General features: G+C 37.0%; 1 protein-coding gene across 4 annotated transcripts in view; it reads right to left on the bottom strand.

The window, feature by feature from the left end:
- RBMS1 (RNA binding motif single stranded interacting protein 1) overlaps positions 1–26,149 on the bottom strand; it is a 144,106-nt gene that overhangs the window by 32,330 nt on the left and 85,627 nt on the right. For all 4 annotated transcript variants that reach the window (XM_064661096.1, XM_064661097.1, XM_064661098.1 and 1 more), the window contains exons 3-4: positions 6,852–6,910; positions 3,892–3,983 (exon numbers count right to left, since the gene is read on the bottom strand). In XM_064661096.1, the coding sequence (XP_064517166.1) occupies positions 3,892–3,983; positions 6,852–6,910 (151 nt within the window). The remainder of the gene's footprint in view (positions 1–3,891; positions 3,984–6,851; positions 6,911–26,149) is intronic.

The raw sequence follows: 26,149 nt of genomic DNA, 5'->3' as shown, positions 1-26,149 counted from the left end.
GATAGATAGAAAGATAAGAACCGTGGGTTTTATTAACATTCTTATTCAGTAGCTCTTTTTTACCTTTCATATCTACACATTAGTTTAAACCCAGAAGAATTAAAATTAAAGTCAACTTTTGAATTAAAGAATTAAAGTCAACTATTTGAAACATAGTTGTTTCACTAACTACAGGTGAACTGAGTTAATAGCATTTGATGGGACAGAACCTGGTCTGGGCAGTGACTCGAATGCTTTATGTTAAAGTCAAGGTCAAAAACCTATCAGAATTTAGGTGTCTCATATCTCCATAGTATTTGGACCTCATCATTTCTAAAACAACCCTTACAGATTCTCAGTTTTTTAAATATCTATTCAAAATGTCAATATACAGTAGATTTTCTGCGTGCATCTATTTTCCTGTACAAAGTCACATTCTGTCTGCTCTGAACAGTGTAGAAACCTAGAGTTATCTCACTTTTACCTGTGGGGTGGTGGGAAGAGAAGAGAATTCTCAGAAAAATCACTCTGTCAGCAACCACAGTTTTTCTAACAAAAAAACGGTCAGAGCTCTCCAATACTAGTACTAATCTTATCTAAGACTGCACAGCTCTGGAAAATCACGACTTTTTGAACTTACTATTATTGGTTTACAATGAAAGTAGTCCTCTAGGAGCAAGCACAATAAACTAATAAAAGAAATTTCAAAAAATTAAAATTAATGAAAATAAAAATTAGATACTCACCGGTTACTAACTAGCTTAGAAATAAGAGTACTCTTGCAAGACAGGTATCTGCTCTTTCCATACCTTATCTCTTGAGTAAGAGAGAAGCTACTGGATTTGTACCCTGAAAAAGATGGACTTAACACTAGCAATCCTCAAGTGGAAGAGAGCAGAGGGGCAATAGCCTGTTAACTCCATTTTAAATTTCCATCCAAAAGCTACTCCCATCCCCTGGTCATGCAGTATCCTCTTACATAAGCTCTTAGCCTCATTTTCTGACCAAAACGAGCTGTTGGAGGTGTTTCTGTTTCAGCAGTGACCAGAAGATACTGTTAACCAGCACAAAGCAAAACACTTTGCTGCTTTGTCTTAGAAAAGTGTTCCCAATTCAGATCTCAGAAAGAGCAGATAGCTAAAGACACAAAGTTTCATAAGTCATGGACTGACACAGGGTTCCATTGCCAACGTCATTATCGTGACATCTCCTGAGAGGTGGCCACTTCTCCACCAACAGTGACTCCCCTGGAACAGAGTTGGCAGGATTTGGCCTGGAGCCATATTTCAGGCTCTAGGCCCTTCTGATCTGCTCAGTAATAGCAAAACCATAGCAGGTGAGATTAGATTTTTTTAGAGTCAGATCATCTTGGAAACAGACTACCAAGTACAGCATGATCTTACCCCACAGATAGGAAAAGCTCACAAATAATAATAATAATAACAACAATAATAATTTAATTATTTATTATATTTAAAATAAAAACAATAATTACAATTTGAAGTTATCTCTACAAAACAAGCAAAAAAATTTTAATACATACAAATCTGAACCACTTCCACCAAACTAGGATTTGCAGATGAACTTGCTGACATATAGCTACAGCAGGACATCTCAAAAAGGGCTTTACGGCAGCCAGAGTCACAAGGCGGCTTCAGCAATAACATTTTCCTTCCCCTTCAGCTGCTGTGGGTCAGGAACCACCACCATATCTGGGAGGAGGGTGAGAATACTGAGGAGCCATGCTGCTGCCTGACACCCTGGGCACATCTTCCCATGGATAAATCCTGCCAACAGGCATGTATTTCCCCTATGAAACTGAAGCAGCTACAGTGGTCACTAAGGACATTGAGTGGCTAGATAGCCAAGAAACTGTTCTCCAAATCTTCCTCTGTGACACTCGGGCTTAAGCCTGAGCAGTTTCACTGCAAGACCATCACTTCATGGCACAGGTGGTAACATGCAAAAGGATAAAATACTAAACGCACAAACACAAACTTTTACAGTGTCTTGCATGTGAAGGGTCTGATTTGCTGATCTTGTTAAAACAACTGTGACTGGCCATTCCAAGTTTGGAGCATCTAAGCGGAGATATGGCTTTTCAGACAAAAGGAGAGCAACACTGCCCAGGGAAAAAAAAATCCATTGGCTCAAAATAGACAAAAATCAAAGTACCTAAACTCGTAGTCCCTAGTGACTGTTTTGTAGTACTGTTCATTGGGATGGTCTCTTAAGTAATTCAAACACTCTCCCTGTGTTAAAAAGCAGAACAAATTTCACTGGAATTCAAACTTTATAGTTATAGACTTCCCACAGGTCAGAAGGCTTGACACAATGCCAGAAAAGTCAGTCAAAACTCTTGGGTATTTTGGTGCACATTTTTTCATTAATGCTAACAGAAAGCAATATTAGCAATATTGCAACTGTCAGAGGAATTGAGTCAAAAATATACACCATGAAAAAAAATTAAGAAACTATTCATTAGACTACTCTAGTTAATTATTACAGCTTCTCCATCTACTCAAGAAGACAATTAAATCAGACATCAAAACTCATTAGGAAAATGAATTTACATGACTTCACATTCTCTTTTTGCCCCTCCTACCATATCATATCCATCAGATGGCAGACAGAGGCTTTGAAAAATCTGGTGTATATTTTAAAGTGATTACCTAAAACCTAAAGATTAATTAAAAGACCTTTATTAAGTACATAAAACCCTATAAATAGAAAAAAAAAAAATCAAGTGTTTTCCAGTAAGCATGTATGTTTGTGTAATGGCTGTAATGAAACACGCATTAAGTATGAAACATATGGTTTCCATTTTGTTACCCTGGAATCCATCCTAAGACGTTTATGTTGTTAGCTTAACTGTTCTCTTCAGCTGAGAAGTTGTGGAAAATATCTCATCTGAAAAAAATCTGTACCTAATGGATAACTATAAAAGATTTACTAGATCTGCAGCAGACTACTTTAATAAAAAAGCCTCTGAGATTACTAGTTAATTACTAGATTTTAATTTTTTTAAATTTAGAATATAATTTTGAAAATAAAAAAAAATTGCTTTAAGAGGTACCAACAGATTATATTGGTAATATTTTCTATAGTTAATAAATTTGTTGAGGTGTTTATGGCACTCCTTTGGAAACAGGCCATAGACCCAACAAGAATACATGACAAAATCATTACTAATGTATCATGTCCCTAATTTTATATATTTGAGAAACTTATGCCAAAAGAGCACTGCTCTGAAGATCACATATGACTAATAACCTGACTCTGAGACAAGAATCATTAAAAATCAGAGGAAAAGAAGATAGATCTCATTTCTTTGTTTTTTAATAATGCTTGGTTTTGCCTTGATGCAGAAATAGATAGTCAAAGAGATGGCTAGAAATTTCAAGACATCTATCATGAATGGTCAGATTTAAATTTTACTCACACTAACAGAAAAAAAAGGGCTGAAACAAAGTCCAAAGGTTAAATTTTGCCATGCTGTGCTTAAAAATTCATCCCCAAATTGCAATGCTGCTAACCTCAGTAACAAGCAGGCAATGTATAAAACCTTTCATACCTTGTGCTGTAAACTAATTCATTAAGCCTGCTGTAGTTCTTACAAGTTATTGCTAAACTTTCATTTGATGAAGCCAATGGAAAATACTATAATGAATAAATTGATAAATGCAATCAGATCAGTTTGGAGAATTTAACATACTATGCTTCTTTATTTCAATAGTTAAGATGATTTGGGTTATGGCAGTCAAAAGCCTCCATTTTGTTACCTTAATATATCACATGGCTCTCTGTAAAGGGCCTACAACTTGAAATTCCACATTGCCTATGTTCTGCTAACATACAAGCTTGTTCATCTTTACAACCCACTGCAGGAATTAGCTGGTTATTTTAACCCACCTTTGCCATCTGTGCTTGGACTCCACTGGCCTTTAAAGCAGAAACTGCCTTCTGAGCAGCTGCTGGGCTGTCAAAGTCAACAAAACCGTAACCTGAAGTAGAAAACATTTAATTAACAAGAGAGCAACCAGCTATAATCAAACACTTCATATCAAACAACCATGCTACTAGCACAGTTATTTTTTAATATAATTTTCCTGTTGATCAAGAGGAACAACAGCTTGAACTCTTATGTTCTTCATGTAGTCCAAAATAAAAAAAAAAACAAACAAACAAAATACAAACAAAAACCCCCCCACAACAAACCAAAACAAAATGACAAAAAAAAAAAGACAAAAAAAGCCCCCAAAAACCCAACAAACCTAGCAAAGTTCTTGAACCTTGAACTGGTGAGGATCTACTTTAGTGGAACAAATCCATTTCCATGCCCACTTATTATCAGGATTTTGGCCAAACTGCTAACAAGCAGTATGGTGCTTTGCTTTGTGCTATCTGGTATGTATCTTCTAACAGGAGTTTATTTCATAGAGATCACTAAGTAAAGCATCATCTGTTAATTTTTCTAAAATAAATTCTTATCCAGTTTGAATAAATGATGAATAAGTCTAATTTCATTTATTGAAAACGGGGCGATGGATTTAGTTTAAAATACACATATCTATCCAATTTTTGGTTAATGAGTTACCTCATTGTATATACAAAAAAGACAGTTAATTTAAAAAGTGAGTGAAAACCCAGCTTCAGTGAAAGCAAATGATTTTTCCCATTGTTGCTGAAACAAGAATGCGAAAAATTGTCCTGAAAGCATTTTCCATGCCATATAATGCAATCTTTAAATATTAAAATAACCCAAAAGTTCATAGTAACAAATTTCATACATCTGCAATAACTTCTTTCCTTATTCTGAACAACAACATCTAGGATGTCCAAATTGCAATATACCTTGGCCTTAACAGACACTGCCCTTATAGGCTGGGAATTTTTAATGCAACCAGAGAATTGGATGCTCAAGGCTCACCAAAAGGCCGTCAGAGTTTGGAAGCTACTCTCACTAGATGTTATTGCAAACCTCATTGCGCACTTTTCAATCCCCTTCCTTTCCACCACTGAACTGCCCAAGTATTAACAAAATCCCTTTCCAATGTTCAGGTTGGGTTAAAAGAAAAAAACCCAACAATAAAATAACCTCTAGAGGAGTAGAAAATGGAAATATTTCTTCAAAATATAATAGTATTTTCTTACTTTATATTCATACTGAGAAAAGGTTGTGTAATGATGTAACTGAACCAGCTTTAAAGTTCTTAACTTGGGAAAAACAACTCAAGCAGCCTTGTATATCACTGGAGGCTTACTTATCCTGCCAAGAAGCTGAAGAAAGCAGCATATTGTTTTGTGTAACACGTGGTGTTGTGGATTGTTAAATCCTGACATGGAACAAAGTGAGTTAGTTCATATCAAGTCTTGTGCCGCCAAGGCAAAACTAACTTCCCATACCCCAAACTAGCTTTCCATACCCACGGCAGTCTCGGTTATCACCAACACACTGTACGGTGTAATACAAAGCTACTGACAAGCATGCCACCAAAGCTGGCTTTGCCACCTTCTAGATGATATATAAACTCAATTGCTTGTTGTTCCAGTTACTTTAAATGCCATGGCGCATTTTTTGGCAAAAGCCAGAGATGCTGTCAATCTTTTGGTTAAATTCCAGTTAGATATCTGCATTCTGCCTACTTATGTTCTATCACAATTTCAGTGACATGCAGCAAGATTCCCTGGAGTCTTACCTTGCAGTATGGTGTCAAAGCAGGCTGTTAGCTACTGCTTTTCATCAATGAGATTTAAATTCTGTATTGGAAAAATCAGCTTAAATCTCTTAAAGCATTAATGTGAGAATTTCTGTATCACCGACAGGACTACTGAAGACTCCAGGAACTGATGGAATGGACAGGCTAAATCAGTTAAGTGCAATCACAGGCACTAACTAATTAAAATAATTGAAAAGGGCATCTCATCTTTCCTAGTCACAATGACATCTGCATACAAGCTAGGAAAATATTCCAGAAATTTCAGTTTCTGAACTGTCAGCACCCCTTTAAGTTCTTAAGATGGGGAGCTGAGGAGTTATGCACCTGCATTGCTTCCAAGTTCTGCACAAAACCTGTGTCTTAATTAATTATGAACTCTCCTCCCTCTGCCTATCAACTTTATGCTCATTCACGGGCGTTATGCTTATTAACATCACTAAATCAGCTGACTTAATACTTCACTTTGCTTAGAAATTATCCTCTTAATTGTAAAAAAAGAAACTCTGAAATCTGGTATTTCAGCGCCACTCCTTCTCCCACCATGCACCCACTGGGATATAATCTTGCTGCAATTGCAATGAGCGATGAAAATCAGTGAACTGATGTATCCAGTTTATCTAAAGGAGTTCTAATTTTTTTTCCAGACACAATTACTTTGCTGAAAACGAACCCTCTCTTTGCTTCCAATACACTCAATAGCATATAACAAAACACAATTAGAGTACTGGAACATGTAATTAAGTGCTGCTTTAAGCTACTCTAATCAATGGAGCTTATTTCCACAATGTATAATTTTTTTTAGATGCCTAGTATAGTTGAATGGTCTTCTGTAAGCTTCCCTAGTTTCTCCAGGCAAAAGGCGGAAAGCTGCTTTTAACTCCAATTTTGTTTTTAAAATAGAGGCAAACTGCCAGCCAGCACTGTGCATGTCAGCTTCACTCCAGCTTGGCTGCACCACTGACACAGGCTGTCTGCCAGCTCCATTGGAGACAAATGGATTGAATACACCAACCATGGGCAAGAATAAGACTAGTTTAGGAATAAGAACAGAGAGGAAGGAAAAAAAGGTAGAAAGCACTTAAAATACAACATTAATGTATTGTATAGAATCAGTTACGACTTTCAGGTGAATATAAAGGCAAGTGTACATACCTTTGCATTTGTTTGTTGTCTTATCCAAAATAGCCTTCGTGGATACAATTTTCCCATACCTAAAATGTATTACACATATGTAAAGAAAATGAGGAAAGAACATCCTATTATAAGAGATACACAAATCACCTTATTTTATACCCTAGTATCCTTTACTCTATGCAAAATTGAACAATATATAGACTATATGTAATGAAAACACATGTGGAGGTGGAAATGACAAAAAGGATTAACAATTTCAAGCACGATCTTTTCTATTCACCTTATGTTCTCAGTGGTACAACAGAATCACAAAGCAAGCCAGAAAAAAAGTGCTTTATAGAAAAGAATACAATGCAGTTAAAATCGTGGTACATATAAGACACCACATTTTAGACAGAAGCTTGGACTCTCTCAGTATATACACCAGTTAAAGCAGACAAGTTGCCTTGTCAGTGCTAGGCTTGCGAGCTAACACTGTATGTGAAGAAAAAAAAAGAGAAGAAAACAAAACCTCAACTGACAAACCGAAAAATATTAAATTTAATTTAATATTATTCTGCTCTGGAAAGTGACAAGTGGAAGATTTATGAAAGCTGATCAACAAAGTGGCAAAAAAATTTCTGTAAATTTCTGTAAATATAAACAATTTCAACTAGAACCAAAACATTCCTCAGGAAAGTTTCAATTTTCTTTTTCTCACTGCCTGTTCCTCAGCTTCTCAGTAACTGATGAGCCCAGGTACCAGTCTGCTATGCAGCCCAAAGGTGAGCACACAGAGATCTGAGCAACTAAGCTTGCAGAAGCAAACCCAGTTACAGGAAAATTGCTGTTTCTGAAGTACTCTACAATGATTATCAGAATTGGGTATTTCGATCACATTTAGAGTAGAATTTATTGCTGCTGGTAAAAACTTGAAATTTCCCTTGGAAGACAAATCCAGTTTCAATTTAAAAGCAGGAGCTCTGTTGGCCTGCATCAGCAGCGGAATTGGAAATGGAACACAGGTTTCCCAAGCTCCTCACTCACAATCTCCTCTGTCTGCTTGTGAACTACACTTGATACAGTGCTGTGAGCACACAAGAAAGAAACGATGCAACAGGAGTTTGCTTTCACATAAGAATATAATGCAACTTATTACATTAACAGGTATATCTACATACTGTGCGCTAAGAGGCTCTTTAGCGTTGTGCAAGAAACCAAAATGAGCTGAAAATTATGAGAAGTGTTATCAGTATAAGAAAGGGGAATTTGGAGAAGAATAAAGTTTTGCCATCTTACCTGCTAAATATAATTGCAACAGAGTGAGTATCATTTCAAAAAGATGTTATGTCAAAAGACAACTAACTCAATTTCTGCAGTAGCTGTATTAGTCTCTAAAATTCTTCAAAATATATGAGGTCTAATAAATGATGCTTCATTCACTAAGAGTACTCAAATAACTGTTCACTTGCAAAGTGATAGTTATTCAAGGACAAAATCTATTTACAAAGTACTTTCCCCCTAAAGAACATTTAAATACAAGTTTCAATGTAGTTATCAATCTTGGTAACCAATTTCAATTCAATTCACCAGTTTCTGTTTATTCAATGAGCTACTGTATGGCTTCAAATGGTTGCAAGGGAGTAAACCAGGAACATAAGCCACAAGGTGATGGTTTTCTTATTTTATCTGAAATTGTGAGCATCTACACTGGTACAAAATAGAACTATCCATCTATAGCCTAAAAATGTACAAGCATCAATGAAAATCAGTGCATACCTAAATATACCATTTTAGAAGCTGTAATAAAGCAATAGAAATTGTGCCTAATACTTGGAGCAGGTACTTCCTTATTAGTGCCACTTATTTTCCAAATATGTTATTCCATTTAGAAAGCTTTATAATCCCTAAGTCAAAACTTCTGCAGAACTTTTCTTAGTCCAGAGTAAAAACACATGCTATAAATGAGAGAAGTGAACTGTTCAGGTCGCTTGCACCCAGCATGACATTTGACAGCCAGCATTCTCCATATCCTATCAGCTTCCCTAAGCTTCTTAAAGAGAAAAGCTACATAACCAAAGGATGATCTTGTCGCTCCTACTGTTTCAGTTCTTGAAAGCATAGAAAGTGGTGGTGAAGAACTACAGCACTGGGTATCTATGTAAGCACAGTAACTCGGTTGGTTCAAGGTGGGGAGTCAGGGCTGGTTGTGGACTGCACTGGCCCACCTATGCTGACACACACCAGCCCATAAACATGTCTGTATGTCTGTTCTTTACAGCAAATTTGTGGACCACCTTCCATTGTGTAAGATGGCTTAGTGATTTATTTCACTGTTCTAGATAGCACAGCTTCTGCAAAGAACCAGCCACCATGGAAGGCTGCCAAGAAATTTCAGCAGTGTGAGTCTGGGAACAAACTGGGAACCAGTATAACAATAGCAGCTATCACCAGGATTTCTCCTACAATATTCCCATGTGCTAGCTTTCCACTCACGCCATGAGGCACAGAAATCCAGTTTACCTGCCCTGACCCTGGCCACAGGGATACATCCCCTCCTTGTTCCCAACATGGGGTCTGATACCAGAGGAAATTACTCCTTGCAGTTCCTCCCAAGTGCTTCCTTCAAATGATGACCATCGCGAAAACCTACTTTCTTCCCCTTGAATTCTACAGTCCTAATACTCTGCTTTTAATAGTCTCCTGTCTTCAATTTGTCAGGTGCCACTGCAATCAAAACCCAGCAGAAATCAATGAGCTATAAAATACATCAGTCATGATGTAAACTGATAGGTATCACCTGCTTAAAAAAAAAGGATTATAGCAAGCAAGAGAAAATTTATATTTTATGATGTTAGGTCATGCCTGAAGATGATAATTCTTCTCAAAGCTCCTGTACATCTAGTTGTCTTAGGCACTGTGCAGAGGCTTCTCTCCAGCTCCACAGCCTTACTGCATGCTTGGTGAGACTTCCTACCTACAGCAGAGCACTATTTTCATGAGAGGCAGAATCACTTCTACAGTGATTGGCAATTGCTTATTCCCTCGGCCATGGAGCAATTTTTTAAAATATACTTTCTTTTAAATTCAGTATCAGTCTTGAGAAATAACTGCTAATCTAGCTGGTGACAAGCAACTAGGTATCTCTTACTAAGTGGGTTATTTATCTCCCAAAAATAATATCTAATTAATGTTCAGCAGCAATAAAGATTTTCCTTTTTTTTTTTTTTTTTGAGTGCTTTTAACATATTCTCTCTTCAGTCTGAATTATCTTTGGAGATGGAAAATGTTTTCAGCTTTGCATCTCTTTTCTACAAAGCACCTGGACCAATGTCAACTCACATATTGAGAAAGAGAGGGCTTGGGTAAGAGGTAGGTAAATAAATAATTGCCAGGGTGCACTGGGTATGGGATTAAAAGGGATATGCCCAGTAGCAGCCTGTGAACAGCGTACAAGCTATCATTATAGTACAGAACACCAATACAAATGTCTATCTGCATAGGAGATAAAGAAAAAACTTGTTCAAAACCAAGCTAGGAAGAAATGCAGTATTGCTGCTTAATAGGATAATGCTTACCACTGCCCACTACATACTCTTGGTGCAGAAACGAAAGAATTACCTTCATCTGCTCAGCTGCCCCAAAATTTATTGCCAGGCAATGTGAATCTCAAACACAGCACTATACCTTTGTCTTAGATACTTTTGAAGTGGAAGACTTGAAGCAAAGCATCACCATATACTTCTTTAAAATCACATTGTTCAGCAACATGGTAAAAACCAGTGCAAACAATCACCCTGACAGATTTATTACAAATAGCTAGAGATACTTTTAACATTTAAAACATTTCTGAAGCCTAATTTTGGCAACCTCCATAATGTTGAGATAAAAGAGTCCTTATAAAACTAAGTAGATGTATCAACCTGAACTCCTGTTTATTTTTTTCCCTTTGTACATCTGGTAATACAATGAACATACTTGCAAATGTGAGGGTGGTAAGATGCCATCATAAACATGACAAAGAATGAGGAATGAAGTAGCTTGAACTCTCTGCCCCAAGCGCTTTTTTTTTAAGTGTTGAAAGAACTTATCTGTGTGTGCATTAGGGAGGTACAGTAAGAACTGGTAGTGAGAGGCTTGATAAGGTTTCTCTGGAATGAATTGTTCAAATCTTTGGCCACAACAGCTTAATATAATATATCTTATGCTACCAAGCTTTTCTTTGGACTGCTTTCAAACTATATTCCAGCTTGTGCTGTGAAGGGTTTCTCTACCACCTGACATGGACACAAACATGCCAGAAGGAACTCTGCTACCATGAAAAATCCTTGCCTTTTATTGCCGTTCAGGTCCTCCATCCTGAACTGTCCAGAACTTTGCATTGAAGATGAGCAGTGCTCTTTCTTTGCCTAAGTCCAATCCAGTTATAAAAAGAGCATTCCTAGAGATCCTGGTGTTACAGCTTGCATTACTGCAGTGCTGTCAGAATTCCTCTGTTATGCAGAAACAATGCTGCATATCTTCTGTGTTTATTCTAGATTAATTTTTACATCTTAGCATCTTATCAATGCCTTCCATGGAATGCTCTTACTTTTAAGAGTCAGAGTCATGTGGTAAAACCAGACATGGATTTCATAACATGTAAGTGGTTCTGAGTATGTGAACTCACTTTAAGGTGGAATAATGAAAGGAAAGGGAATCTGGTTGAACACCAAAATTTCAGTAGGGAGCCAATATTCTCACCAGGTGACTCAAAGACTAGAGAGAGCACAACAAACTGGCAGATCCAGCAAGGAGGTTGATGTGGGAAAGCAGATCAGTTAATCCTAAAATATAATGCAGTTGCTGAATAAATTCCCATCAAAATAAGTCTTACTTTAGACTGGGATAAATAACAAGAACAAAATGCACAAAGCAAATACTTCCAAAGCAATTCCTATATATTAATTGTAACACTAAAAAGAACATGCAGGTGGGGCTGCTTAGTCTGTAAATCAGCTTTAAAAATAAAAGAACAACAAGAAAAAGACAAACAAAACCCCTTTCTTATTCAAGATGGCCATATTCAGCACACAATATGGTCAGTGGGCACCTTGCACATGCTCTAAATGCAGTAAATTCCTGCTTGAAAGGAAATCATGCTATCTTTCAGTACGACCCTACATAAATGCAGATAACAAACACTGACTTGTGCAAACGAGTGATGTGCAACTTTTAAGATAATCCTCACCTCCCCAAACAGAGAGTGTTGTATTTTGAACACTACAACTCAAAATATGAATATAATATGAAACTGATGGTCTTACTAGCCAAGCCCACACCACCAACTATCTTGCTTGTAGAGTAGGTGGAAGCCAGTCCATTCATCTCAGCTGAGACTTGAAGAGAAGAAACCCTAACAGTCCATGAGAAAGCCTCATCTCTGCTGCAGTTCTCAGCTCCTCTATAATACCTGGTGCAAAAGGAGCAAAGAAAATTCCCTGGAACTAAGGAAAAGAGTCAAGGGAGTTGTCAGTAAGAGCTGACTTGGGACAGCCATCTCCTGTTCCTCACTGATCTTCCAGTGTTCAGAGCATTTCTAAGCCAACAGCAAAGCCAAGGAAACATAATCAGCCCCAGCAATCTTTTGCCCTGGATCCAAAAACCAAGCTCAGAGCAGCACAAAAGGTTTTATCTAGCTCCCATACCTCCCTCTCTCTGTTGCATTTTGGGAAAGTGGTGTACTGAACCTTAAGCTCTTGCTCCCTTTTAAGCTTAGACAAATATAGGGAGTTTTTGTTTCTCTATGTATCAAATTTTTGACTTCCCAGTAAGGGGAATTTCAGAAAATAATTGTTGATACAAAACTGCTAGTCCTTGTGATAGCCTGTTCTTATCCTGCTCTGCAGCTATGGGTAAATGTTCTCTTACAAAGACTGGATAAAGAAATTTATTCAATCCAGCGGAATACTGAATTTGGAGAACAGAATCAAACCATATGGTTTCCATTTTTAAATTCTTCTTCACCACATCTATGCCGTAGTGTAAAAGGAGACGTTGCTGAGAACATTTTGTCTGTATTTTGTTTTCTGTTGTTGGAAGACACGCTACTCTTTGAGAAACTCTTAGGAATAACTCAGTCAGTTTATGGCCATCATGGGCCTAAAAGTCTGCTACTGGAACATAATGAGTACCTACCACCAAAAGCATAATTAAACATAACATAAAAAGTTGCAGTTATGCTTTTCGTATTTTTATTTTCACTGTTAATGAGTACCCATAATCTAGCTTAGTATGAGTTGTTTTGAAATTGTTATAGATTTGGTTAATTTATTTGGTTCAGTAAAATCTCCTTTACTAGCTTCAGATATCCAAGCATTGGGTTAATCAATGCCACCAGATGTGCCCTCTTTCAGGCACTAGATCATATTTTTCATGATGTGCAAAATAGAACTTCCTCATTAATCTAAATTAAAGTGTTGCTTTCATGACATGCTGTTAAATGGTCATATGGTTTTGACATAATGCTAGTTCCTTCCTTTCTTACTAATTGTCCCTTTGACTCTCTCCGGTACTTCAAAGAGAAAGATGGTGTTTTCCAAATATCCAAATACCCAAGTAGTTCTCATTGTCAATGTTTATTATTTTACTCAGGAGATAAATAATACGTCCAAATAAATTAGAATTAATTCTTATAAAAGCCAACTACTGTTTTGTCTTTACAAAATTATGAAAATTACATTGTGTGCATTAATGTAAAGACTACTTTTGAAATCTGTGTACTTAAAAAAACCAAACAAAAACCCAAACAAAAAACCAAACCTAAACAAAAAAATCCCCCAAACGACCCCCTGCAAACAAAACCAACCAATGAAACAACAACCAAAAAAACCTCCACAGATCATTGGCTTCAATGACAAATCAATAGTCTTACATGCTGCTGTAAATTCTTCATTAAGACCAGCAATTCTTTCTTCATAAGCTCTCTACCTTTAATTCTTCATTTAAATTTTGTATATTTGTGTTTTCAATAAGAATCAGTGGATAAGAGTATATGTCATCATCATTACCAATGCCATTACCAATACCAGCCCAGTGCAAACTACTACTTTGGTACAAATAATTTTTTATTCAGGCTCAGTAGGTTACAATTTCAGATTTCCCTGAGAAGTTATCAAAAGTAGCAAAACCAGATCCAAACCCAGATATTCTCTGACCTCTTACAGCTGCCTGTCTTTAAAGGAGCAGAGGCTTTGCACAACGTACATACACAACTTTGCAAAACGTGAACAAATGCCTTCGTTTCTCAGACAATATTAATTTCAACAAATAAAAAGCAGTATTTTATGTATAGGTATTTGGTTTGTAGTGTACACGCCCTACACAAATGCAAATACTCCTTAAAGCTAAAAATAAACAAGAATTCAAAATCCTGGTGGATAGTGAAGAGACACAAAGAAAATGATTTTGGAAATAATTATATTTCAGCTACCCAATTTGTTTTTCTCAAGAGTAGTTATTTCCTCATTCAGACAAAGATGAGTTGTGGGGACAGGGAAGACATGATTTTAGAATCAGGAAATGTTTGCTTCCTCTTGTTGTTGCTCTGTAAAGATGGGAATAACCTCTATCCATTCCTAGAACCTGACTGAAATTCAAGAGGAAAGAGTCCTGTTAGTATCCTACGGCTATTTTTATGACATTTTTGCAAAGGTTTTTCAATTAGTATGGTCCTTTTTGCACAACAAATTGATTATCTTAAAAGCATGACCCACTGTACAACATCCTTTCATTTAGCACAACCAAGGAAGACTCTGAGTAGTGTCTCCAGGCATTTTAAATGTTTCAGACGTATTTCAGTTGACACTAAAGCAGCATTCTTAATGTGGCTTTTTAGTGTGTAGTAAATGAACATATTTCCAACAACTGCCTGCAGAGGTGTTTTCTCTGTCAGTCTTAAGTCAACAAAAATGTGAGGGCATGTTTATTTAGTTTTATTTTATAAGGTTAAGAATGTTGCAATACAGTCCTATGATGACACAATCATGGGGGAAAAAATTTTTAAAATAATCCATTAAGACAGACACACACAAACCCTGCAAAGAGGAGTTGGAGGAGAAGGCTGTCTTGATGTCCTGTTGGGCATCAAGAAGAATTCGGCTGATGCTACTTTGAGAAAAAACACAACAGCAGTAGTATTGATCTAAAAAGAGATTTAAAAGTTTAAGTATAAAATCTTTACATTATGGTTTGTTTGGGGGCTTTTTTTAGTTAATTGAAAAGAAAAAAAAAGGCAAATTCTGAAGGATGAACCTGTAACTTCTATTCTAGGCTCTGACAAGTTTATCAGCATCTGTAGTCTCAGTCGCTCCACTGAGGATGTGAATTCAGATACTTGGCAGAGCCATGATTAATAATCACCCTCTCTTCAAGGACAGTTTTTTTGTCAAAGCCCTAAATCTTGGCCTATCTTTGCTCAGCTGCAACATGATTTTTACTACTAAATACATGGCATATAATTTCCTTTTAATCTTTCATAGGCTAGCAAGAAAATAATGTTCAACTTTATGGTAGGGAGGGACCAACACAATAGCTCCAGACACTGAAAAAGGAGAGAACAATAGCAGCTAAAGTGGAAGAGCTGACACCTTGCCCTGCATAGAAGATCATCTTTCACATTTCTGACTCCTAATGATTCTCATCACCCTAATGATTCTTATGAAAGCCAGGGTCCTAACATACTGGTCCTAAATTTGTTGATTACATAGCCGTTTTAACTGTGAAGACACAAGATGTCACATGCGGCAAAGAAAAACAGAATTTCAAGTAACAAATTGTGAAAAACGATCCTATTCAATGCTTCTTGAAGCCTCTGCCCCTGCAGTAACCCAACCTGACTTCTGACAAGCTGAGGTGATTTAGTATAATCTCTGAACCATCTGCTAGGCTATCTGTCAGTTCAGTAGCCTTCTTACTTTACAGTTTATAGGTTAAGCAGGATAAATAACCTATCAGAAACACAAACAGATTTGCCTCTTTGACACACTTTGAAACACAAGTATTGTCTAAATAACCATAGCTTGCTTACTTCTAAACTGAAGAAAAAGAAAATTAAAATCAAAGTAATGCATTAAACAAAATGACTATTCTTTCAGAAGAAGAAATTATTTATCATAATCTTTACAGTTTATGAAATCTACAGATCAGGAGAGCTAAACTATTTTTTCCTAACTAATTTCTGCCTACGCTTTTAGGAGATTTTTCCCTTCACCCATTTAAAAACACACATGTGAAGTATTTTAAAATGTGTAAATTGTGTAGAGTTACGTTTTCAAACATCTGTTTGTAGGGACAAAAATGCTGGTTGACATTAAAAGTGTTGTTTCCTGCCAATGGTCTAGAGAGTTTGATGAGCAATGTGAAAGACCACTACATGTTTCTCTTATTCATTATGTGGTATTGTTCTTTTGAGAAAAATATTTTAAATATGAAGGGATGTGTGCAAATCAGATTGAACAGTACAGAAACTGATTTGCTACTACTCTACTGCTAATGTAGTATATTGTAATTTATATTAAGTGTTCTTCCACTGAAAGCATTACAGAAAGTTCTACTGTAAGACGTGGAACTGAGGATCATTCATATGAAAATCATTTGTAGTTATTCGCATAGTCACAAAAAATAAATCTCAGTAATCATAAATTATCTGAAATCAATCAACATATTAAGATGACCCACACAAGAAGTCACCAGTAAATGCTGCAACATTAGAAAAATCAAGATGTCTGCCTTTCAATGCCTCCCCCACAAAGCAGGTTGTGCTTCCTAATCTGTACTGTCCAGCATCCTGTTCAGCAGAGCAAACTCTGGAAAATCCAGATTTTACAAAAAAAAAGAGATAACTAATTTAAAAGATATTCAGAATTCTTGGCTAATTCACTTTTTAGTACTACAATTATTCTTACTTAGGAAAACACAGGACAATCTAGATTTTCTCCAGCAATTTGCATTTGAAACCACTAACAAGGCTCTTCAGGTATATGGGAAGAGGTTACAGTTTCCTACTGTTACAAATGGAAGAACAAAACCATGTTATTTTAAGAAAGCAAATGGTCTCACCCTGTTGTTTTCTTACCGTAATGCTACAGAATGGACACAAATTATGCCTAGGTTAAGAACAAAGCACTGAAAAAAAATCTGCATTTAACACACAACTGAAAGCAAAACCTGAAACAATATTATTTGCAAATAATTATCATAGTTTCTGTGGCTCCCAGAAAGAATATAAAAAATATGAGAGCACAGAGTTTCATATAGCCATGAAAGATTTTTAAATAATAATTCATTTGCAAGCAAAATAAGAAAGCATCAAAAAGGTTAAAATTACAAGTCTGAAATATTATTTCTAAAGTCTAGCAATTTCTTTTATCCTTTTTTTCATACTGAGAAATGATCGCTACTAAAGACAATGATTTGGGAAGATGAGAAATTAACCCAGATGAATGCTAATATGTATATATAAGCCAAGCTCATGGCAGGTCTGCAGACGTGCATGTATTGATTTACCACCGCTAGCTGTTTTAATCTGAAAGTGAGGCACTATTTCTACACCCAGCCATAAATCTTGGAAAATTTCAGCCTCACAGATTTTGTAGAGCCTACACTAACAGCCAGAAAGAATAAAACTATGAAGATATAACAGAGCAGTCCTTGTTATTCATAATTCTTTTTTTCTCCCCTGTGTTAAACAGTAGAGATCAGCTTGGGAGAATAATTGAGTCCCTCTATCTGAAGACCTTTAATTTTTCAATTCCTCCTCCTCCATCCAAGGAAGACAAAGTCAGTCACTGTCAGCGTATGATGGATTGTCTATTATTTTGTCTATTCCTAAGCATATTTCTTTTTCTTGTGGAAGGGAACCAAGGAAAAGGTAAAAATATAATAAATATAAATATATAAAAATATATATAAAAAATATTAAAAAATAAAATCATTTATCTATGCTTCCCAATACTTTCCCCTTTGTATAAATCAAAATGTGTTATTTTGACTACAGTCTTAGCTAGTGTGAGGTTACCCCCTCTCCGGATATATAGGCAGACATCTTTTAATATTACAAGCCTGTATATTTGCAGAAGGTTAATTTTTAATTCGTTCTTTCATGTTAATTTCACTTCTACTGAAAGTTGCTAACCAAATCTTTACCCACAGTTTAAATAGATGATGCCCCACAGAATATGCCATAAAAGTCCTGAAAACCATATCACTGGAGATTGTCATAGTACACGGGCACTTTCAGCCACATCCCATTTCCTAAACCCTGATCCATGTGTCAACTCTGAACTACAAAAAAACTGTTTCACATATCGTGCAAATTACACATATACATTTAAAAAAATTACATACATTCATATGTACATGCATACATAATGTTTTTTCTCGCATTTATCTTGTGTTGAAGATGTCTAGTTGCTGGAATAATGCCTATCATAGATAACTTTTTCAAAATACATCAATGTATTTTGTATGTTTTCCTTCTGGTCTTGTAACACGAAGACAACTCAAAGTCAACAGGATGACTCCAAGACTTGGCCTGCTGGGTTAAAATATCTTATACACAAAGATACCTGTTTGTTCTTACCTCTATCTTGCACTAACTTAACACCCCGTCTTGGAAAGTGTTGACTGCCTCTCTTCTGTCTGGAAGGCAGAAGAGGGAAAAACCCAATACATTCAAATAACTTCTAGTCTCTCTGAACTGCATTTTAGCAGTAGCTCTTTTATGAAATACTCATAGTAACATCCTGCTTTCAACAGCTATTTTATACTGGAATTAACACCTCATAATGAAGAATCTGTACAATAAACAGAGTATGATCTCTTTTAATTTCTGGTAACTTAATGTCAATCATTAGAACAGCACTAAATGGACAAATTATTCAAAACCACTGCTAAGCCTTCCAGAGGCCTTGTCTCCCTAATAGCATGGCATGTAGACTTTATCCCTATTTGAATTTGCTTCTGTAGTCTGAAGTCCCAGCTGTGCTGAATAGCAAATATCTCCATTTCAATAGGGAAAATGGTTGTACTAAAGTAGTTCTCTCCAGGGGTCAATATACTTCAGAAGGCCATTTAAGTGCCTGTATGTTATTGAGCAGAAACATCAGTTCACATATTATTGATTGTAACTGCATGGCTCTGTTGAAAAGATGCCTGCAGTAGTATTAAGTGCTGAGATAGGGACAGAGGAGTGTTATGCATTAAAAAAATACTACCCATCTGTTGCCAAATTTTAGATAGATGAGCAATCACGAGCTGTAACACAAAATCTAAAGTGCAACCTCTGTGGCTGATGCGTCAGGGTCATATTCAGCAACACTTCCTCAGTTTCACACTGCTTAGACAGTCTTTTGAATATTGATTGAACCAAGCAGGAGGCAGAGTTTGATTTCTGCAGTTTTGCAAAGAGTATGTAATAGATACTTACACGGAAATTTGCTTTTGGTAGCTTAAATATACCATTTTCTTTAAAAACATCATTAACCTGTTCTGATCCCATCACTACAACAACTAGCCAAGTACAACTGAAGCCTTCTGGAACCACCACACGGTCAGCCCACTCAGCCCTGAGCTGCAGACAGTCCTGCAGTCACAGCACACTGCACTCCAGACTGCCATGGAAAACACAGCAAGTTGCCTGTGATCCCCAGACCCTCATCTCCAGTGACTTTTTCCATAATGATTACGTCAAATACCATCATGGAAGGGTAAGTCCAATATCCCAGACTTCACTTTGGCAGTGTGCCCAAGGAAGCACTTGGATCACCGGGCTTCACATTGAAGTACACAGACAATGAAGGGTAATCCTGGCCTAGCAGGAAAAACCCAACCCATAAGCATTTGTGCAAAGGGTTGAGTCAAGACTCAGTCAATTGCGCTCAGAGAAAATTGAGATCCTCTAGTTGGCTATGTCAAGTGCAAGCCTGGATGGAATCTGCATTAAGCAGAGTAAGACATAGATTCAAAGTTTCTTAAAATGAGCAGTGGTAGGAGTTTCACAAACCCAGAGCATCAGCAGATCCCACAGAAGGGACTAGTAAAAAAACACCACAGAGTCAAGAAATATCAAACACTGCATGACAGCAAAGTTGACAGGCAAGCCCAAAGTCAGTGAAGTCAGTCCTGTATCACCATCTTTCTTGAACAGAATCAACATATGCCAGCAAGGAAGCTTGTATGACATGGGTACAGTGTTTCTGGGCTTTACAGACCTTTTTATTTCAGAGAGCCTGAGATGACTATTTCTTTGCCTACAATAGGGCAGTAGAACGAACTTTTCTCTTAGAAGTGATAAAGTACTATATGAAAGAACCCATAACCTCTATTTGAGGATGAATCTCAATGCCTACACTTCAGATTTTAAAATAGTTCATTTTCTAATTTTTCCAATCAATTTAACTGAACAAGATGCTTAAAACAACTTTAATAGAAATCTTAAAATACTTTTTATGAAAACCACTCAGAAGCAGGGAAACATAATGGATACAATTATCACATAGAAAAGGACTGAGAATGCAGTGGCTATACCCAGTGTCAGAAAGCCATCCACTAGTAAAGAGTTAAATAGTATCTAGGTCACTCTACCATCTTTCCTGCACACCCTCAGCTCACTGCATATCGGAAATGCTGTGTGGGAAAGCCAGGGAACTAAACTCACAGACCAAGTATGACTCAGACTGCAGTAATTTAATGATACTTTTATTCTCTTAAATTATCTTTGGGATTAAAAGAATCCACACCCTCAACATGAAACCAAATCATGGTGAAAGGAAGAAACCACAAATTCACAGATCTTTGAGTTCACAAAAGGTATCTAGAAACAAATTAATTATTAATGGTAAGGACCGAAACCTTTCCTACAACATACTATACGGTCAGAACAGCAGAAGGTGAAAAATTTGAGCCCCAGTCAGATGTTCTTCTGAAAGCCCTAGTGGAGATGATCTCAGTGACAGGAATGTCAGAGAACTGCCTGCCAAAAAAAAGAACTATCACAGTCAAACGCTGACCTCTACCACTAGAGGAAAGGAGCTTGAGAGTAACAGCCTCACATTTCCTCCAGCACTGAAGGAATTGAACTCAAGAGATGTCAAACATCTTTGGTACAAGCATAAGCAGAAGTCAACTACAGCATCCTGGAGAATGCAGAACACCAGTGACCAAACACAAATCCAGTTAAATTCCTGATGAAAAATTATAATTTCTGCAAATTCTCTCCCACTGAACAATGCAGAAGTTTGTAAAGGACACTAATGAGCAGATGAAAACATTGGTCTCAGAAATACTCCTTCCTGCCTATAATATAAAATTTTGAAAACTTACTCTTTCCTCTGCACTTCAAGCTGCTTCCCTGTCGCCCACTTAAGGAAAAGACAGAAAAAGGTACGGTAACTACCAGAAAATGAGGAGCAAAGCTAAGATGTCCTAACAGCACTAAGATGTCTTCTATCACAGGAACTTGAAAATTTTCATACAGAGAAACAGAAAGTAATTTCCCTTTTTTTCATGGCAAAAATTTAACTAATTTTGTTGTGGTGATATGAATAGCAGTGGAAGCTCTTTTCACAAGGGTTTTAGTAGTATATTATAATAAGATTATAAAAAATTTAGCATCTGGCTCAACAGTTATGTATTTAGATGTATTCTGCTCTGTTTCTAATTAAACTATCCTTTTTTTAAATCCCGTGAGATAAAGAAACTAACAATATTCCCACATCACTAGGATGCTTGTTCAGTAACCAGTTACCTTTGATAGTCAAGTCTTGCTGCTGCTCATCTTCCAGCTACATCCAAAACAGTGAGCCTGTGCTCCTCAGACTACCATCTCAACCTTGGTTCAAGTGTTATTTGAGAAACAGTTGATCGGTGACAGTCAGGGCTGTGACCTTTTCCTGAGAGGGCCACTCTTTTCAAAGTATTTAATGACATCTACAAAAGTGCATAATTCTGAGTGATTGTCCTAGACTTCAAAGAGAATTAACAAATATTTAACTGAATAAGCAATAAGTAAAATGGGTGGAAAAAATCTTCGGAATTTCTCATGGAACAAAGCAATATGCAATTCACTTGGGAAGAACAGAGGACTGGGACAGATTCTTGTGTATTTTTATAATGTCATAGCTCTGAATATCTGGAAGATGTTAAAAAAAATTGATCCTAATTTACATTAAAAAAGTACATTCATGTCTTGGTAAGATGATAGACTTTTCAGCAGCAGTCCTGGCTAATGGTCTTTCACTCCTAGTACTGTACCTCTGTTCTGAAACATGGAAGCCCTGTAAGCTGTCACCGACAAAAAAGATCACAAAGCAAGACTTTCCCTCAAGTATCTGAGATCTTGAAAATGTAGCAAGCATACTTTTGGCAACAAATAAAAAAGCCTTAGCAATAAAACTAAGACAAAGCCCTCTGCACAATAAAAACATGTAGCTTCAAGTATGGGAAATGTAAGGGTTTGAATCCAGGGGTGGAGCGGGGTGGGGGAAGGCAAATGATTTACAAACCTTCCTTTCCAGATCACAGTACTACAAACAGCAACGCGGGAAAGGAAATGCACATTGCTACGTCAGCTCTGCTGGATACCCCACCATGCTGATACCCTCAGGCCTTGAAGGCAAAAAGTCTCTCTTCTCTCTGCCAAATGGCTTCTCCAGAACTCAGCCAAGGCATTCAGACTTAACACAGGGGAGATTTCTGCCTGGGGTACTGCACAGCTATAGGTTGAAAAGAAGAAGAAAACACAATGCCAAAAAAAGAACCAGAGACTGTGGAGTTCATTTGGCAGTGTGCAATCATGTAGCTGAAAAGCTCAGCCCTCACTATCAAATAAATCCTAAGTCTGCACTACGGAGCAGTAAGTGGTTTTAAACACCAGCACTGGCAATAGGAGTGGTGGGGTCCCGACCTTGCTCTGTGTTTTCCAGGATCAGGCCTTTGAGAGCACACTGCAAACAGACAGCTTGAGTCAAGACTGTCATCATCTATGGGGCATAGGTAAGCATTTCTGTTTTACACCACTGGTGTTTTTGAACATATTAATTCCTTTGTGCTTTTACATATACACTAAATAAAATTATGTACTGAACTCTAAAACTGTGCTAGTCTCCAGGCTCCAAAAGCTCTTCAGTTACCCTTTCAACAAAGTCCTTGAAACCAGAAATAAGTAGTTTGGCTCTTTTTCAGGTCTTTAGATCATTTATTTCTGACATTAAGGGTTTGCAAATAAAAGATTTGAGATTTCTCATGTATTTGTATTACCCTGTATGAAGTTTTTTTTCTCCTGATTTTAGATCTTTTATTAACATAATGCTTATTTCACTATTGCATTCGCTCAGACATTAAAGAAATTGTCCTCACTAATGCAAAAGAATAATTGTTGATATTTTGATAGACTTATGAAAGCTTATTTATGACTACAAGTAAACCAAAAAGCAGTGCTAGGATTTGAAATACTGATAATGTGTAAGACCTAAGTCTACAGTGTTCTCTTAGGCAAAAATAGTGATCCACACTCTGTCTTTTAAAGATAGTATGTAAAATTACACAACTGCACAGAACACAGAAAACAAACATTTAAAAAGAGTACACATTTTGGACTAACATATTTCAGTTAAGATGACCACGATGATCAGTTAATTAAATGCAATTATTTGTAACCAAACGTGAAGTTACACACATCTTGGTGGATAATTTTTCTCTTTTTGTAAAATAAGAGATTAAAGTAAGAGAAGAAATGCAAACGTAAGGGGCAAGATAGGAGTACAAATCAGAGCATATTTTTTCCACTGAAAATTATTCTGTTAACGATTAACTCTACTCTCATGGGTTATTTCAAGTAGAATATTTGTACAAGTAACAGTGTCAAAACAGACCTCAAATCAAAGACTTTTCTTTTTGAGTTTTCATCTGTGTTTTTTGCTCTATGTCCATGTATCATAACATTATCAACATTCAAATTAAAATTTGACTTTTTTTCACAGGTACTGCACATCTATCTGCAAAGATCAGATATTTAAATGATGAAATGTTAATTCTTCTCTCAGCGATACTTCAGTAATTTAATTTTCTACAGAGTTAGTCTGAGCCTTGAGTAAGGCACTGCTCAAAATAAACTGAGGCAGTTGACATTTTTTGAATGCCAAAACTGGGTAAAATTTTAGGAGTTGTGGGAAAACAACTGAGGATCAAGGCTTAACATTTTGTGGAGTTTTCTGAAGATAAACACTGTTTTTTCTCTCTATTTCCTCATTTACAAGTTTCAGTAGAGGTAGCAGGATCTGAATTAACTTGTTCACCTATATTTGCTACTGCTTTCATTCTGCAGGTAAAATATAAATATTTATTATCTGGGCTGCATAGTATGTGGAGGTGTTCCTTGTCAACCTTAAACGTAGCATTGCAATAATGCAGGTAAAAAAAGGCTGAAACATTACCAAAAAAAATGACTGGCCTTATAATGCGTCACCATCAGATGGCTCAGTTTTTCATTTCAAGGAGCTAACATTACAGAAATCAGAGCAAAGCAGAATGAACCTCTAGCAAACAAATTTAAGACTTCACAAGATTTCTGTGAGTTACGTGAAACGACACGAGATATTAGACATTGGATATAAGAATCTGCTTGCAAATACTGATCCTGCTTTCTACACTGAAAGGTTTTCTGAAGAAAAGGGCAAGTTTAGTGTATGCATGCTGGGGCAGAAACCAACTTGGTCTCTAAGTTGAGTCAATTCTGAACTGGTTTATGACTGAAGCACCTGCCTAAGCCGTCTGTGACAGAAGGGGCATTTTTTGGCATTATGGAACCCACTAAAAAGCCTGATTAGTACTTGTTAATGTTTTTAGTAGTCCACTGGAATTAAACAATCCCCTTCAAAATGTTCTGGAATTACTGGTTATTCCAATGAATTACTGCTGCTATCACTTCACATCTGTGTCAGGTCCCTGCCATTGGGGAAGCTGGGGACTGGGACCCTGATCAAAGGCATTCCAACAGCTGCCATTGGACATTTCTTTTCTGCAGCTCTGTGGTTACATCTCCATACAACAAATACCTGCAGGCTTGCAAATGCTCACATATTTTGCAGGCTCCATGTTACCACATCAGCTTTTTGTTTTCCAAAGAGAGATCTTCAATGGTGGTAACTTTTACCAATCTGTTTTTCTAGTGCTTCTTTTACAAGCAGCTGCGGCTGAAACATTCCTTCCACTCTCTTCTCCTCCCTCGCCCCCACTTCCTCAAGGAAATTCCATGGGATCACCATTCCTCTGGCCCCACACTGCAACAAAACTCTCAACTCCCAGGGGAGATGGAGCTTGTGCAATCACTGGATCTCTGCATCTGCGAGCACAAGGCAAACACAGAGTTCCTTCATGCATCTGTATCTGGATTGCTTGTTTTTTAAACAATGTGCTGCTGACTACTGTTAGGCTAAATGAAATACTGAGTTTGAAAAACTTCAATCTTTGCCTAATCACAAAATGGAAAGAGAAAATTAAAACTATATTTGTTTTAAATTCAAGAAGTCTCGAGAGCCTATCTGCATCCGAAGGATAGGACTCTAGAAGACAACTTTTTAACTTTTCTTTCAATTACAATTTCCCCAAAAATACCTATGGGTCCCTAACGGCACTCTACAAGAAGGCATTATTATAAAAAAACTGCCCAGAACTTCTCAGAGAGGATTTCAGTGTGGATTTCATTTGATCATGAGGGTAAAGCTGTCTGACTTTTATTTCTGATTAATTAAAGTACCAATACTGAGAGGAAGAGAGAGAGTCTTCCTTTGCACCCTGCCAAGCTAGACCCTTCATAACATGACTGCCAAAAGGAGCTGCTAAACAATAAAGGAAATGACTATTTAAACCAAACACTATGTCTCCAGGCCAATCACAATTCCCATGGCATACCATCTAAATGCCTTGCCACTGACTGTGGAAGTCAAACCCTAAAGAAAAGGAGCATTTCATCCTCCATATCAGGCCTACATCTCTCCAGTTCGTCTGGCAAAAGAACATACAAAAATGAATAACATTTCTTTTCAGCTGTGGAAATACCTGTATTTGACAGCTACCTCTTAAAAAATCGTCAGCTAAGACAGAAGCTAGCAGAGTTGGTTTACATACCATAGTGCCATGTAACTCCTACTCTGACAGTTTGTCTATCTGAGAAACTGGGTACATCAGCTGGGCAGAACTAAATTCTGGTCCTGGGGCTCGTGTGGGTGTTTCTCTGCCCTGCTGCACTGTGTCCCATGTCACTGTGTGCCCGCACAGGCAACAGCACTGACACAATCAGT

Source organism: Pseudopipra pipra, chromosome 7 (genome assembly GCF_036250125.1).
Source record: "Pseudopipra pipra isolate bDixPip1 chromosome 7, bDixPip1.hap1, whole genome shotgun sequence".
Classification (NCBI taxonomy): Eukaryota; Metazoa; Chordata; class Aves; order Passeriformes; family Pipridae; genus Pseudopipra; species Pseudopipra pipra.
This window is presented reverse-complemented; position numbering and strand designations above follow the sequence as displayed.